At 47.9% G+C, this 17,844-nt stretch overlaps 1 protein-coding gene across 1 annotated transcript in view; it reads right to left on the reverse strand.

Moving 5' to 3' along the window:
- Positions 1 to 17,844, reverse strand: part of CCDC146 (coiled-coil domain containing 146) — an 897,036-nt gene that overhangs the window by 571,605 nt on the left and 307,587 nt on the right. The window contains exon 6 of the mRNA XM_069229681.1: positions 10,727 to 10,903. Coding sequence (XP_069085782.1) covers positions 10,727 to 10,903 — 177 coding nt within the window. The remainder of the gene's footprint in view (positions 1 to 10,726; positions 10,904 to 17,844) is intronic.

The raw sequence follows: 17,844 nt of genomic DNA on the forward strand, positions 1-17,844 counted from the left end.
TGGTGTGCTTTGAAGGGCACAGTTGGTGCCCTTCATGCACAAACCAGTCTACATCGGTTCAGGGACCTCCAGTCCCTGCTCTGGCGCAAAACTGGACAATGGAAAGGGGAGTGACCACTCCCCTGTCCATCACCACCACAGGGGTGGTGCCCAGAGCTCCTCCAGAGGGTCCCTGGGTTCTGCCTTCTTGAATCCAAGGTTGGCAGGGACCTCTAGGAGCATCTGAGTGGCCAGGTCAGGCAGGTGACGTCAAAGCCCCCTCCTGGCTAGATGACCAACCCCCCTTTCAGGGCTATTTAGGGACTCTCTCGGGTGGGTCCTCAGATTCGGCTTGCAAGATTCCAGCAGGACTCCTCGGCAACCTCTACTTTTATTTCTAGCCACTGGAACCTCAACTGGACCCTCGAGAAACCGACAATCTGCATCCACAACGAAGACTCTGCTTGCAACATTGTTTCCACGGCTCCTTCCAGCTTCTACAACATTTCCCCGGCTGTGCATCCTCTGAGGGTAGCAAGTCTTCTGTCTGCACGAGAAGGAAAAAGGAATTGCTCTGAGAGTGAAGGAGTCACTCCACTGCATCCGCAGGCACCAACTGAAATGACAGCTGGCTGAGTGGATCCTGCATCACAGGTGCTGGTCCGAAGTAGTCTTCTTGGTCCTCTCTGCCTGCTGTCTAACTATGGTGGAGGTAAGCTTCTGCCTTCCCACACAGGACAGTACCCCCATGCACTGTGTCTCTTGCAGCTACCAAGGCTTGTTGGCATCTCCTGTAAGGGATCTTCAGGCTCCATGTAGCCCTAGCACTCCTTCCTACGAAGCACAGTCCTCCGCATGCTTCTCCTCCAGCATGGGGCCCTTCTCCAGTTGTGCTGAGTGGGGTCCTCTGTGACTCCTGGTTCCTCATCCAGTGGGTCTTCTGTGAGGGCTGCCTCTTCTTCTGTGGACTCTCTGCCTTGTTGGAGGTCCCCCTAGGACTCCCCCCGTGGGTTGAGTCCTCCTGGACCTTGGTGGTCCCCGGCAGCTCCAATTTTGCTTCATCTCGACTTCTGCCTTTGCCAAGGCTTGTTGGTGGCTTTTCCCACACCACTAAATGACTGGAATCATCCATCCGGCATGGGACATCGACTGCATCCTCCAGAAACTTCACCTTCTCCAGGGCTGCATTCCTGACCATCTTCATTCTACGGTCGACCAACTCCTGCATCCACAGCTGGGTGGGTAGAAGCTTCTACTCCTTCTGGGCTTGGTCCCCTTCTTCCGCAGGAATCCACTGCTGGTTTCTTCCAGTCTTGTCTGGGGATGCATTTTCTTCATTTTCTTCCTTGTGGGTGGTTTGGGGGAAATCCAGTAACTTACTCCTTTCTTCCTGGTCGCTAGAGAGCACTGGGGTACTTACCTTTGGGGTTTTCTAGTACCCTCAGTTTCCCTCTACACATTCCACTTGCCTAGGTGGGGGTCCTGTGTTTGCATTCCATTTTTTTAGCATATGGTTTAGGCTCCCCCCTTAGGGTCACCTTTGTCTATCTGCATTTGCACTGTTTTCTATCACTTTATATGCCTATTGCTGATTGCTAATGTACATATCTAGTGCAATACTTACCTCCTATTGGAGGGTTGCCTCTTTAGTATTTTTTGGTAATTGTGTCACTAAAATAAAGTACCTTTATTTTTGTAAAACTGAGTGTTTTCTTTCATGTTTATAACTGTTGCGTGACTACCATAGTATTGCATGAGCTTTGCATGTCTCCTAGATAAGCCTTGGCTGCTCATCCACCTCTATAGAGCCTGGCTTCTAAATACTGCCTACACTACACTAACAGGGGATACCTGGACCTGGTATGAGGTGTAAGTACCTTGGGCACCCACCACACACCAGGCCAGCTTCTTCCATCAGGTCAACCAAAGAAGGAATGCCCATCAAAATGTTGTTTAGCATCTGGCCGAGCCTTTTCAAAAACAGCCTGTCGGAGCAAAAGCTCCCAAAGTAAATGCTAATTGCTGTTAGCTGGCTTGTGATGTCAACTTTGGAAGAACTCTCCTTCTTCCGCATTAAAGGGAATAGGTGTGCTCTCTGTATTTCAAGATCCCAGTTCCAGTTTGTTAGCTCCTTTGAGCAAGTTTACCATAAATACTCTGGATTTACTGCCTTCAACCCTTCTTGAAGGTAGAGGAACCATACAATATTACAATGCTCTCTATTTTCGAAGTCCTTGTTGAGGTTCTAGCAAAAGATCAGCCCTGTTTGGACACATCTCTGCTGGGCCGGTCGCTGGCCCTGAACCAGTGTCCTCTTCAGTAGGGGAGTCACCCCCTCAGTCACCATGCCACTTGAAAGACCAAACTGAGACTGGGAGACAGGCAGGTCAGAACGTGCACCCACATCAACATTGTTCCCAGGGGGAGCACCCCCCAACGTTAGTGAGTCCACAATGAAAGCGCTACCTTGGAGGGGCAACTGAGGAGCAACTTGTGCCTTGAGGCTGTCAGTCTGTGAGAAAGCCTCATCTTGCCATTGACAACATGTCCATTCCTCCAAAAGCAGGAGTCCAGTATTGGTTACTGGCTTCAGATCAGGTACAAGGGGGACCGTGAGAGACCTAGAGCCTAATACAGTCTAACTACCAGACGCTTTGCTTTGACCCAGGGTTTGAGCTGGTGTGTGAACTGATAGAACAGAGGCTGACAACACATGTGGCGCTGCAGAAAACAACTCAGTAATGGAGGGCTGATGTCCACAAGAAAATTCGCCAGCACCATTATGGACATTAGTTTGCTCGACACTAGGCATTGGCACTCATAAAGCCTTTGCCTTTACCTTCGACGCTGGTTTTACTTCCTTCTCCAGTCCCATGTCCATTCTACTCCTGCTTACGGAGAAGGGCTGAAGTTCAAGAGATAGCCATCTGACTCTCTGCTGGCTGGTCCTTGGTTGACCAAGAACTCTTCGGCAGGGCAAGATTTCCAGTGAGATCTGGGGCGCAGTGAACCATTTATATAGTAGATATATATTTTGTTAATTTATTTCTAGAACCACAAGATTCAAGTTGCAGGTAAGTACATCAATAAATAAGCATTCCGCATATGTATTAATACCACTTTGATTAGAATTGGCAAGTTGTACAGTTTTTGAATAGATGGCAATAATCTGTTTTCATAAGTTGACAGTGCAATTTTCAGAACAGTTCCTGGGGGGGAGAAAAGTTAGTACGATTTGTAGGTAAGTACAACACTTACAGTTTCAGTCTTGAGGGGTTAGGAAGTCAACAGGGTGGGGTTCAAGTTAACTCCAAACACCCACCGCCAGCAACATGGGTTCACCGGGTGCAGAGATCAAAGATGAGGCAAATTTAACCTTAACATGGGCTCCTCTGAATCAGGCCTGCTTGCAGGTAGGTACCTGTGTCTTTGGAGGGCAGACATGGGGGGTGTAGAGGAGCACCAAGGGGGGGGGGGGGGGCACACGTTAGCACCAAACACACACCCTCAGAGGCGCAGGGGCGGTGGGGTGCATGGTGCAAACACAGCGTTGGGCTCCCAGTGCTTTGCTATGAGGGGACCCCCAGGGGTCACTTACATGGTGCAGGCTGGGTACAGGGGGTCGGTTCCAGAAAGCCACAGGCTGGGCAAGTAGGAGGGCCACCTACTGAATGTTGCTGCACTGGAGGACGGGTTCCCAAAGGCCATGGTCTGCGGTGTACCTTTTGGTGACTGGTATCTTTGTGTGGTGCTGTTGTGGTCAGGGGGCATCCCTCTCGATTCACACTGCAGGCGTCATCATGGAGGACAGGAGAGGTCAACACAGGGTGGGCACTTCCTCGGAATTGCCTGGGGATCCTCTCTAGTTGGTTGGGCAACCTGGCCCCAGGCATCGGGTGCAGAGTGGTCAGGATCCGGGGAGGCTCTGGAGTCCTTAGGTGTAGTTTCTTCTTGGAAAGGGCCGCTTTCCATGGGAATTCTTGGTCCACTGTGATGCAGGCAGTCCTCTGGAGGCTTGGCAAAGGTCACTGGACCCGCATGATGCACTTTCTTTTTGCAGGGCTTTTGAAGCTGGAGACAGGCCTGTAGGGCTGGGGACAAGTCAGTTTTCATCTTCTGTATTCTCTGCTGGGGTTTCAGCTAAGCAGTCCTTTTTCCTTCTTCTGAGGTCGCCAGGAATCTGATAAGCTAAGTTCAGGGGAGCCCTTAAATCCTGGATTTAGGGGTGTTACAGGGGTCAGACGGCAGTAACCAATGGCTACTCTCCCTGAGGGTAGCTACACCCTTCCTGTGTCCACTCCCTTTGGAGCGGGGGACACAAACCTAATCCTATTGGTCCCTGTCCTCTAAACTAAGATGGAGGATTTTGCAAGGAAGAAGTCACCTCAGCTCTGGACACCTTAGGGGTGGTTCCGGACTGAGATGGTCACTCCTCCTTGTTTTCCCTAATTTTCCCACCGGACTTGCAGCCAAAAGTGGGCTTTGTCCAAGCTGCGGGCATCTCCACTTGCTGGAGTGCCCTGGGGCACTTTAATAAGAGGCCCGAGTCGTTGCGGCTCACCGCCAGGTGTTACAGTTCCTGCAGTGAGGAGGTCTGAAGCACCTCCATTCAGTGCAGGCTTTGTTTCTGACCATCGAGAGCAAAAAGGCTCTCCTAAAAACTATTCTGACCTCCCGCCCCACCCTAAAACCTACTCTGTACTGTTAAAAAAATCTACCCTGATTCCCCCCACCTCCACCCTAAACGCTACCTGCCCTGTCCTAAAATCTACCCTGACCCCTGCCCTAAAACCTACCCTGTCCTAAAAACTACACCACCTAGTCCTGAAAACTACCCTAACCCCCACCTCCACCTTGAACACTACCCCGCCCTGTCCTAAAAACTAACCAGACCCCCTGCCTCAAACCCTAAAACCTACCCTGTCCTAAAAACTACTCCTCCCCCGCCCTAAACCCTAAAATCTTCCCTGCCCTGTCCAAAACCTACCCCGCCCTAAAAATGATCCCAACCCCCCACCCCGCCCTAATCCCTAAAGCCTACCCTGTCCTAAAAACGAGTGCACCCCCGTCCCACCCACAAACATACCCTGCCCTTTCCTAACAACTACCCTGGCCCCCCACCCTCACCGTTAACCCTATAAGCTACTCTGCCCTGTCCTAAAATCTACTCTGCCCTAAAAACTTACCCTGACCCCTGCCCTAAACCCTAAAACCTACCCTGTCCTAAAAACTACCCCGACCCCTCCAACTCCACCCTGAACACTAAAACCTATCGCCCCTATCCTAACAATTACCCTGAATCCCCCTTCACCCTAAACCCTAAAAGCTGCCTTCTCCTAAAACCTACCCTGTTCTAAAACCTACCCCACCCTGTCCTAAAAACTACCCAAACCACCCGCCCTAAAACATACCCTGCCCTGTCCTAAAAACTACCCCACCCCAACCTAAACCCTATAACATACCCTGCCCTAAAAACTATTCCACCCCTAACCTAAACCCTAATAACTACACTGCCCTGTCCTAAAACCTACCCTGCCCTAAAAACTACTCCACCCCTAACCTAAACCCTAATAACTACACTGCCCTGCCCTAAAACCTACCCTGCCCTAAAAAACTACCCAGACCCCTGACCTAAACCCTAAAACCTACACTGTCCTAAAACCTACCCCACCCTGTTGTAAAAACGACCCGACCCCCCTGCATTTGCCCTAAACCCTAAAAGCTAACCTGCCCTGCCTAAAACCCACCCTGCCCTCTCCTAAAAACTACACCGACCCTCGCCCTAAAACCTACCCTGTCCTAAAACCCAGCCCTGTCCTAAAAATTATCCAGACCTACCGCCCCAAACCCTAAAACCTACCCTAAAAACTACCCCGCCCTATCCTAAAAACTAACCTGCCCTAAACCCTACCCTGCCCTATCCTAAAACCTACCCCGCCCTATCCTAAAAACTACTCCAACCCACCACTAAACTCTAAAGCCTACCCTGTCCTAAAAACTAAGCTGACCCCCCCCAACCCTGAACCCTAAAATCTACCCACCCTGTCCTAAAAACAACCACAACCTCCCTATCCCCCAAGGCCATGCCCTAAGAACTAACCCCCGTTGGGCCTGGCCCTTTTACAGGATCATTCCCCAGACTTTTTGCCTCTTTATTTTTCTGACCTTTGTTGGCTGACCTTATGACTCTGAGCACTTTTCCACTGCTAAAGTGCGTGTGCTCTCCCTTGTGCAATTGGTATGATTGACTTATACCTAATTGGCATATTAAATTTACCTATAAGTCCCTTGTAAAGTGGTATCCCTATACCCAGGGCCTGTAAATGAAATGCTACTAGTGGGCCTCGGCGCTGCTTGCGCCACCCACTGAAGTAGCCTTTCAAACCTATTTCAGGCCTGCTAGCGCAGGGCCTGTGTGTGCAGTTTTCTGCCACAGGGACCTGGCATCTAAATTTACTTGTCAGGTCCAGAACTCCCCTTTTACTACATCTAAGTCACTCCTGAGGTACGCCGTAGCTAGCCCTCTAGGCAGGGTGCCATGTATGTAGAAGGGAGGACATATGCCAGGTTGCATGGCCTGTCCTGGTAGTGACAAACAGCCTAACTTGGTGTCTCACTGCTGTGAGTGCTGCCTTCTCATAGGATTACATTAGAAATGCCTTGCCTTATGTGTAAGGGGTACTGTCTGATTTATGAGAGGTAGCGTAGGCATGTTTGGTATGGTTGTGATAGTGATGAGAAATGCTGCTTACTGGTGTAGGTGTATTTTTTATTACTATTACAGAAATGCCACTTCTAGAAAGTGCACATTTATCTGTGCTTATGACTGGTGTTTTTGCAGCTTGACTCCCATCCATGTCTGAGCAGACTGACAGTTGGGGCTTTGTGCATACTTTTCAGACAGCCTGTACACAGGGAGAGTGGCGGTGTCACAGAGGTGCATCTACATATGGTATAGTCTTCCTGGGCTGAGAGAAGGGAGAGGCGGGGCACACCTGCATTTGTAAAGGCTGTGCCCTGGCCTCGCACAATAGGGTCGTTTACCCCCCCACTGATGTTTGGAGCCTGTGCTGGAGGAGAGAAGGGGCACTCCCAGAACCAGTTGTAACTGGTTGGAACCCCCTCCCCCCCTCATTGTAAGAGACACTGCTATCTGAGTATAAGTACAGGGGAATTTTCCCCACAACTTAGACATTCTTGGGACTCCAGAAAACTTACCTGGAACTGGACACAGGGCGCGGTTGAGAGGACTCACCAGGACCACCTTGGACTGCTGCTGCTGTGCTAACCTGTGACCTGCCTAGTCACTAGGAAGAACTGCCACTGCTTGCATTCACTTTTGTGCTGGCCTGTAGCTGGGTTCACCAACCCTGTGCTCCTTCTTCAATTTTTGGCTCCAGGGCCGGGGCCACAACCCCCTGTGAAACTACTCCAGCACGAGGAGTGCTGCTTCCGTGACTGAGTGCCTGGAGAGTGCTGGCTGTGCCCCTCTGTGCTGTGAAAAAATGCTGACGCTGTGAGGAAATCACCACCGCAACCCGGGCTCCTGTATGTCCCCATAGCGCTTTGAAAAGTGGTTCCTGTCTGCAAAATCACCACCGCGGCCTGGCCCGAATCAAAGTGCCTTCGCGCTTTGGAAAGTGCTCCTGTGCCGATAATAATCACCACCGCAGCCCGGACATCCTATTTTGAAGCAGCACGAGTTTTGCACGCTCTCCAGTGAAAAAGATAACCAGATCAAGCGTGCTCCTATCGGTAACCCCAGGGCATGGCTCGCTCCTTAGATTGCCGCCGGGGCATCAGCCGTCCTCCATTGTTACCCAGATCAATGCTGCGGCCAGGGAGCTGCAGTAAACACTTGCGCACCACACCGGGTGCGGGTGAGTGTGCAGTAGCAGCCCCAGGAGGGAGACTCTGGGGAGGTGAGGGGAACGTCCCCCCAACCCCCGGTCACTGCCATAGGAGCGGGATGCTCCTATTTTCAACCAGCCATTATTTTGAGGAACAGGGAACGAAGGCCTCGACGAAGGCCCCTTCCTCTCACCATCCATTGCTTTTGTTGAGCTGCTTGCCCCGCCCTCCCCCCCCCATTTAGGTGGTAGTGCCAGTGGCCGCCCGGGGGGGGGGGGGGGGGGGTGGGGGGGAGCCCACAGAGATCACGGGCCCCAGCAGGAGGGTCCTCTGTAGGAAAACAAGAGGGTGCCGACCGTCCCTCTCCCTGAGTAACCAACCGCGTGTGGCCCCGTTAAGCGCATGGAAGCACCAGGGTCCCCCACCACGACCTTCCAGGCACTAGGCGTGCCTTACTCTACTACATAAGATACTCTAGGGGACACTGGGAGGGTGGGGTGTTCCAGGGTTATTTTTCCACTAATATATATTGACTAAATGTTCCTATTATGGGAATGTTAGGCTGATGTATGTTTACTCTCTCATGACTTGCCATATAATTTTGTAATGTTCCTGATATAGTGCATACATTTATTTACTGTGATTCCTGACTACTGCTTATGTTGCAGAATCCTGACTACTTACGTGTTCTAATGTGACAACTGCTTATTCTTTGCAGAGTATTAGTAACCTGTGTAACGTTCTGACAACTGCTAAGTTTGCAGGGTATTACTGACGTGTAATGTTGGTCTAATTATGTTTTGTGCAATACAGTTTATTTTTACATAGCTCAGTGTTGTGTTTACTTTGTGGTGTACATCTTGCATCACGTGTGTTGTATGTATTGTACAAACTCTTTATACATTGCCTCCAGGGTTAGGCCTGACTGCTCGTGCCAAGCTACCAAGGGGGTGAGCAGTGGTTATCTCGAACGTGTAACTCCCTTGCCCTGACTAGAGTAGATGGATTCTGCCTGGCTTAGGTGCATACCTTAACCAACCAGAAACCCCATTTTAACACCCATCCTCACTCTGCCCCACTTACCGCTCTCTCCTCTGATCGTTGCTCCTTCCTGTTCTGCCCAGACTGCTCTCTGCCATTACTACGCATATGCGTGGTAAGGGCATGCGTTCTAAATGAATGTGTAGTAAACACATATGTGTGGTAATGGCAGCGTGATCAATGCTTATCGCTGCAGTGACCGCGTGGCTAGTGATGTTTCCCATGTGGGTTTATTGTGTTGAGGAGTTTGATACCAAACTTCTCAGTATTCAGTGCAGCGTTATGGAGCTGTGGAGTTCGTAATGACAAAACTCCCAGACCATATACTCAATATGGCCACACTGCACTTACAAGATGTAAGAATGGACTCAGACACTGTAGGGCCATATTGATCAAGCAGTTATGCCCTCACCTGGGGTATAGTGCACCCTGCCTTAAGGCTGTAAGGCCTGCTAGAGGGGTGACTTACCTATGCCACAGACAGTGGTTTGTGGCCATGGCACCCTGAGAGGGGTGGCACGTCGACTGTCTTTCTCCCCACCAGAATACACAAGCTGCAGTGGGGCAGTGTGCATGTGCTAAGTGAGGGGTCCCCCATGATGGCATAACACATGCTGCAGCCCTTGGGGACCTTCCCTGGCCACATGGCCCTTGGTACCATAGGTACCTTTTACTGTGTGCCAGGGTGTGCCAATTGTGGAAACAATGGTACATGTTTTGGGAAAGAACACTGGTGCTGAGGCCTGGTTAGCAGGATCCCAGCACTCTCTCAGTCAATGTTGGCATCAATATCAGGCAAAACGTCGGGCTGCAACCATGCCAACAAGGGCACTTTCCTACAAGTGTGGCTAAACTTCAGCTTAGCCTCTCAGAATACACATGTGGACAGTGTTGGAGGGATTACGGCGGGCCCAAAACTCATACTCCAAAATGTTAGTGGCCTTTCTCAAGTCAGAGGATGATGTCAAAGTCATGCAAAGTTTGGTTGAATTTAGACCGGACATTTCTGAATGCAAACAGAATAAGGAGGGCCACTCAAGAGAGTTCCCCATTACTCACTAACCAGGAAACTTTACTCATCAACTGCACATGTTACCACCCAACACTCCATCTAATGGCTTAAACAATGAGGCAGATCCTGGGATTTACCAAGCACTAGGATAGGGAACACCATGAACCCAAACCCTAGACGCAAATCAAATCACATGCCATGCTGAAAGCACACAGCTCAAAGTTGTTGCAAAGTGATTTTTTATGCAGTAAAAGGGACGAACTGAGGAACATCAGACTATCTATCAACTAACTAATCAGTCTCTAATGCCCATCACAAATGGCCTAACCCGACTTTCAGTACTATGAAGCCCCCAAAATGAGACATGCAGCAATACATCCGTAACAGAATAATTCTAATTTGCCTTTCAAGTACTGAAATGATAAACTGCTTGTGGGAACCAAGTGAATGAATCAACAACTAGTGAGCAGCACCAAGTAATTCAGTCTGAAAAGGCAACCCAAAAGGTGTTTCGAAAAACCCTTAAATCCCCCTGCAAATACTTTGAAAAATGGGAAAACAGTTGCTACCAAACCTCCACGTGAGGACCTGCAGATGCTTGTGAACTATAAATGGAGTGATGGACTCAGCTCCATCACCCCACTAAGGGTGTGACATTTAGATACAGTTAAATGCAAATGAAACTGTTTATAATACCAATTCAGGATTTAAACTATAGGAACATTTCACTTAGCATCTCATGTTACACACGTAATTCAAGAACTTTTAAGACTCTCAAAGATTCTACAAAGAAATCCTCAAAGTTACATTTTTTTAAAATATATATGCTTGTTTTCGTCTTACTTTGAAAACTTCTTGTTGTTCCAGCTGCTTCTCAATATCCTTCTCCTCTTTCTGAATGTGCTTCTGCTTTATCGTCACATCTTCTTTTAGTGCCTTAATTTCCATTTTCCTCTGAGTATTCTCTTTAGTCAATTCTTCGCAGTTTTGTGTCAAGACCTTGGTTTTCTTTTCCACTTCCTTTTAAGATGAGTGGACAATGTAGATTATACAAAACAGAACAGATCTAATGATGTTTTAACTTCACAAAGAGCACTTGTAAGACAAGACAGAGACCTTGTAGCACCACAATCTTTGACCTAACGCATGTTTTGATTGAACTGGAAATCCTAATCCTCAAACACTGAAGCACTGTATAAATCCATTTACTCATAAAGGGGACCGGGGCTATACCTGCATTACCAAACCAAAAACACTATGTGGTGTCAGAAATGTATGCCTGTTATATAGATGATCACATTGGAGTACAATAATAACTACAGTACACTAAGAAGAAACATTTCATTTTGCTCAGGCTGCACTACGTAATTTTTTCAATAAAAAAAAAAAAACACATTTTAATAATTTTTGTATGCACATTTAAACTATACCATTACAGTATTGACCGAAGGGGTCACACATTCACCTTGCAGGTTGTGAGTACAGAGCGTTCTGCCTCAGTTGGAACTTCATAACCTTCTAGTTCCCATATCTCAAGTTAATTCATATGTGTCCCTCTTCTCACGTTAGGTTCGCTGTCAGTGTGGGCCTCCAGCGTATCAAGTCGAGGGGGGCCAAATCCTCTCTTGTTTTTCAGAACTCCACAGATTTTGTATACAACTTTTTAGGGTCGAGCTTGCGTCGCATGCGCTTGCGCATGCGCTTCGATAACTGAGACGCTTAGGTAATTAAAAAGGGCTCGGAGCCCTGTCCAAGTCACATCAGTGTCTGTTATTGGCTTGTGGGCTTGCCTGTTAGAATGTGCTTGATTTCATTAGTGGAAGGCATGCACATGTTATGCCTTTTCCGGTGGATAGCCCTCCTCGGGCGCATCAACCAAGTACAGAAAACATGCGAGGCTCGCTGTTTTCTGTCCGGCTCATGGACTACTTTTTCTCTATTTTCTCAGCGCGATCTCGCTTGGCAGAAGTCAAGCACTTTACATAATATCGGCCCTGTTACACAGTTAATTGCACTTTTTCGGGTTACGTACATAAATGCACTTTTGCCGATAGGTTTCATTACCAGTGAAAAGTCGGGTTAGGAGTTTACAACGCTATCAGCTCTAATATGAGCAAATGCGAGACCCGTTGCATTGCAAATGCTTGTTTCCATAATCCATTCGTCCAGTCGTCCAGTGGTGATGCCCACATCTCTCTCAAGTGGCGGCCGGCAGCTTTAGGAGGGAGGGGGGGGGCAGGTGGGGCACACACACACACACAAACACACTCATTCTTTCACACACAGACACGCACATCCATTAACAACACTCATACCATTCAAACATGCACGCATTCACCAAACATTCATTTTAAAACATCACACGCACTCATTCTTTCACACACGCACGCACATCCATTAACAACATTCATACCATTCAAACATGCACACATGCACCAAACATTCAATTTGAAACATCACACACATACACACACACACACACACACACACTTACCTTAGGCCTCCAGGTCCCAGGAGGGATGGACTGCTGCCTTCCCTCCAGCCAATGAGGGAAGGCAGCAGACCCAGCCTCGTCACAGAGTGTGATGGGGTCAGTAAGACTGCTGACCCCCACCCCACTCTGTGACGAAGTGTCACTGATTGACACTCGCCCTGGGCACTTCAGGGCTTAAGCTGAAGCGCCCAGGGAGAGTGTCAATTGGTGACGCTTTCCTCGTCACCCAGGGGAGGGCCTCGAGGTACCTTTGCTGGGCCGAGGAGGTCACGCCTATAGGAGCTGTGATCTCCTCAGCCCAGCAAAGTTCAGCTCAGGCAGCCAGGAGTCTGCGCAAATCGTGCCTGTCTGCTCCTGGCTGCCTTACCTGAACATGAAGAGTGTCTGTCAGGCTGACCTTTGTTCAGCCTGACAGACACTCTTCATGGGGGGCAAAAAGTGGGGGGTGGCCCCTCTGCCCTAAAGGACGGGCCGCCACAGTCCCTCTCCAGTGCCGAGCTAAGTCTCTCTTTGTCACTAGGTGGGCCATTGCATTTAGTGAGCGAGACCCCACCCCCTCAGTGTATCCATGATGCCCAACAGAGTAATCTTAGGGTCCAGGTCTGGTGGCCTATCACTCGCCCAACTATTTAGTTGACCCCTTTCCAGTAGATTCGCACCTCAGGCACTCCCACATGGTAAAAAGAGCCTGGGGAGAAATGACACCCGAGGCAACCTAGTCCCCTGGCATGGCCCATCTGGCATAGTCGTGCTGGGGAGTAGTACATTTGGCTTAGATATTTAAATTTGTACGAGGCAAAACAGCATGGAAATAGCCAGAAATGTAGGTTCCATTTTCACCTCCACCCACACTTCGCCCTCAAAGGCTCCCCATCCAACTCCCACATTGTCTTCAGGTCACTAGCGATTTATATAGTTGGGAGCTTCCACCCTTCCCTAAATCCTCAGTTATCAGTTTAAACTCTATAGGGTTGTACTCGTGAGTGGTTGCAATTCTTCCTTATAATCTTTGAGGGCATGTCACAGTTGTAAATACTGGTAAAACTGGGAGGAGTGAAGATGGAATATGGTTTCTTATTCCTGGAACTAATTCTTTTGACCCTTCCCCCATACGTCCCCTAGTATGGAGATATCTATGAAGTCCCAGTTGTTGAAACCTGCCAAACCCATTGTCTCAGACAGCCATGTTCCCTGCCACAGAGGGAAGGGGTCCCTTCTGTGATGGTACCAAACCATTTTATATGACGAAGAGCTGCATACCAGCAATTTTTCCACTTTTATTAGTTTAAGATGAAGAAGAGTATGATCTTGAGCACACTCCGGAACATAACATATGGGGTACTCTTCTGAAAGCAGATTAGGATTTGTACCATGGCTTTAGAGGCGAGCCCGTGAAAAATGGTTTTCTTTTTTTTCTATGAGTGATAGCGAGCTTTGTGCAGATTTATGTTCATGGTACAGCCTTGAGATACTAGGCTGCTTGTCCCTCCGGTTCAGGGAGGACCTGGTTGGGAGTTCCAGATGGACTGTTCCCATGGAGTTCCAGAGGAGCATGGTCAAGACTGATTTGCATGTCGCTGGGTCCAAACTGAGGTGGCACAGTGGGCAAAGATAACAGATTTGGGAGCAGCCCAAGTGATTGTCAGTGACTGAGATTAATTCAAGCATTCCATGCATCACTGTGTTGTTTTTGCATTTGCCACCATAAGTGCACCAGAAATGTCCAGACGTGAGTTCCGGGTTCACTGTGCCACTGGAACCAAGCTATACCTGTCTGAAGAGCCCCAACTAGGGCAAAACCGTTCCTATTTTGCTTGTGTTACGGTTCAGGACGGACGTGTCCTGGCATTTCCGGATGGACTGTCCCCATGGGCAGCAGGGTCAAGACTGATTTGCATATGGCTGGGTTCTAACTGAGGTGGCATGGTGGGCAAAAATAACGGATTGTGGTGCGGCCCCCAAAAAGAACCAGTGGCTGAGATTAATTCAAGCATTCCATCCATCACCTTGTTGTCTTTACATCAGGTGTTAGGGCATTTATTTGCTGTAATTCTTTGTTATTCTTTTACTCCATCCTTTCAGCTAAGGAATTGTGTACGGCAAGATTATTATGCATGTCTGGCTCTTCAAAGTGGGTGCATTCTGCCGTTAGGTTAGTATAGAATCTTTAGAGAAACAGTGTTTTTCATATTTATTATTTACAAAAAATATATCAGAAAGCAATATCACTGGAAAGGTAATATAGTGAGCATAGCAGAGGGCTGGGTATGGTCTGATCTCCTCCTCTCTGTCATGTCCCTAAAGAAGAGGAGTGTGGTAATTATACATGACATTGACCTGAATGGTCTGCCAATTGACCACTATGTTTCTTCCTCTGAGGGAGGGGATGTGGTGGCTATGCACATATAAGCCCAAAAAGAGTTGTATATGGGCAATCAGTAAAGCAGCATTAGTGTAATACAGTGGTTCTCAAACTGTGCGCCGCGGCACCCCGGTGCGCCGTGACAAGTTGCCTGGAGCGCCGTGCACATTTTTGAAAACATGAAATGCCACACTTCAGAAACGATTTATGCACGCTGTTTATACCAGCGTAACTTACGCAGGGAGGTAATTATTTTCCACTTGAGCAGTAGACATTAGCATTTCATGTCGGGGGGATTACATGAGCCCCACCTGTCAACGTCTTGCATTATGGTTTCACCCAGCGTGATTACGTTCTTCGGCATTTACAGGCACGCAGCAATTCAGAGACTCCGAGAGCCCCCTCAGCATTCCAAGTCGAATTTCAGCTCATTGTCAGGTAATTACGGTAATTATTATCATTTTTAGAATTTGGAATCTACATTGTAGACTGTAGACCTTGGAGAATATAACAGCGTGCACATATGCAAATGTTCTGCTAGGTTCAAAGGGTAAGTGTGCATTATCTTCGACTTCACACAGAATAGGGGGGGGGAACGATTACGATGCATAAATGAAACTCGCAGAGTATCCCTTCTCCTCTCAAGCCTTTTCATAACTCATTTCTCTCTGCTAGATGGGGACTCTGATGGCTGGCATGGAAACGGGGATAGCAGTAAGCCATTTCCCTTCCCTGCAAGGAGCCTATTATTCCGCATGCATAGGCCATTTGCAACAAAGGTCGCTGCAAAGTCATCCACAACACAGCCCAGGTTTACACAAACTTTTAACGCCTCCCCCCCACGCTTCACCCCATTTATTTTCGATTTCCGCTCTCGTGCCGGTCATAATGCCAGAGCACATGTGTGTTCCTTGCTGGTTGTCACTGGCCCAGATTCTGTGTCCTCGTGCTCAGCTGGTAGGGCGGGAAGAGTCTCTGCCAGGGAGGGCACTCCCAGCACTGAGTGTGGAAGGGTGTTTGTTCGTGTTTGTAATACAACACACGCATTCCCTGCTTAATTTGTAAAGGAATAAGTGCCGGGGTCCAATGTTTTGATTAGAACCTGCAGACTAACATAACTGTTAATTCTCCCGGAAAACAAACGCTTTCAAATGACAGAATTTTTTTCTTTCCAAAACACAAGACTAGTTAGGCCACACATTCCAAAGGCGCTCGTGCTCATCATTATACACTTCTTAGGAGATTTCCCATACAAATTTCCCCAGGTAAGCAACATGGCTATACGACCGTTAAAGTCGGGCTGGACTATGCCCATTGGAGCAGGGTCAAGACTGATTCGCTTATGGCTGAATACAAATAGAGGTGGCACAGTGTGCAAAATAAAGATGGACTGGAGGGATGGGGTCCTGAGAAACTGCTAGTGGTTGAGATTAAATCAAGCATTTTTTTTCTGTATACTTCAGTGTGCGGGTAGGCCCAGGTGTGGGCCCCTAGCCCATTGTGGCACATTGTGGCACATTGTGGCACTGAAGTCAAGCAATATTTGGCTAGTGATGCCTAATAATGGCAAAACCAGTCATGAGTTGTGTTGTGCTCTGGTTAAGGGAAGAACTGGTCAGGCAGTTTGGGCTGCACTGTTCACACTCTTCACATTGGAGCAGAGCAGGGTCAAGACTGATTTGCATATGGCTGGGACTAAAGACTGAAGTGGCACAGTGTGCAAAATAATGATGGACTGGAATGGGGTCCTGAGAACTTGCCAATTTCCTACTGCAGCAGCTCTCCCCAGGGATGTTCAAGGAGTAGTTCCTAAAGAACGTTTTAAAAAAGTAGAATATATTGGCAATTTAAAAATAATAAAAACGTTTTCAAGCACATTGGCTTGCACTATAGTTGTTAATGCCTTCACATATTGCCCCTATCATCTTCTTGATGCTAAGAATTTCACCCTGCAGAAACCAACCCTTTTCTCAAGAAACTGCAGAGTGGGAGTGTGAACGACATTGCTTAATTTGTAAATAAAAATGTGCCAGTACCCAAAGTCCTCCTCTTAAACATGGGCTGCTGAAATGAAATGTGGGAAAACGGAATACTGAGGCAGTGTAATACTAAATCCATCTCAGGCCTCTTCAATGATTTTAAAACCACTTCCTTCCCCTTCAGCTCACTCTTGCAGCTTTCTGTTTTCTACCATTGTGACACTATTTCGTTTTTCTCTTCCTCAGTCTTTCCCTTTCTTCTCTTCTCTTCTACGTGTGAACTGATTGGCATCTTTATGATTGACAATGAAGAGATTTTTAATACCGAGTTCAAGTTCGTCTGAGCAAAGTGAAGTCTCAGGTTCTTCAGAGAAAAAAGAGGATGGGAAGCGAAAAACCAAGTACAGAAAGTATGATGACAGGTATCTAGATTATGGTTTCACATGTGTACAGGTTAATAATGAGGAGCGTCCTCAATGTGTAATCTGTTTAAAAGTTTTGGCTTTAGAATCCATGCTTCCAAGTAAACTAAAGCGTCATCTTGAAAGTCTTCACCCAAATGTGGTTGGAAAGCCAAGGGGATTTTTCCAAAGAAAACTAACAGAAGCCAAGTTACAAAAGACCACTTTCTCAAAACAAGCCAAAGTTAACAGTAACGCCCTCTTGTCTTCTTATAAAGTGGCCTATCGTGTTGCACAGTGTAAAAAACCACACACAATTGCAGAAGAGCTGATTTTGCCTGCTGCTGTTGATATGGTAACCATCATGCTTGGCGAAGATGCTGGTAAACAGCTGCTCAAAGTGCCTCTTTCTAATAATACTATCAGCCGGAGGATAAACGATATGGCTGACGATATTAACGATCAGCTCATCTGTAACTTAAAAGGCAAAGACTTTGCACTCCAACTGGACGAGGCAACAGACAACCAAAAAGACACCCATCTTATTTGCTATGTCAGGTTTGTTAATGAAAAAAAAATAGTTGAGGGTTTGTTGTTCTGTAAGGAAATGAAAGGTGGAACTACCGGTCAAGATTTGTTTGCGGTTGTGGATGATTTTATGGTACAGAATCAGATTGACTGGGAGAGATGTGTTGGAGTTTGTACAGACGGGGGTCGTTCAATGG

This window comes from Pleurodeles waltl, chromosome 4_1 (genome assembly GCF_031143425.1).
Source record: "Pleurodeles waltl isolate 20211129_DDA chromosome 4_1, aPleWal1.hap1.20221129, whole genome shotgun sequence".
Classification (NCBI taxonomy): Eukaryota; Metazoa; Chordata; class Amphibia; order Caudata; family Salamandridae; genus Pleurodeles; species Pleurodeles waltl.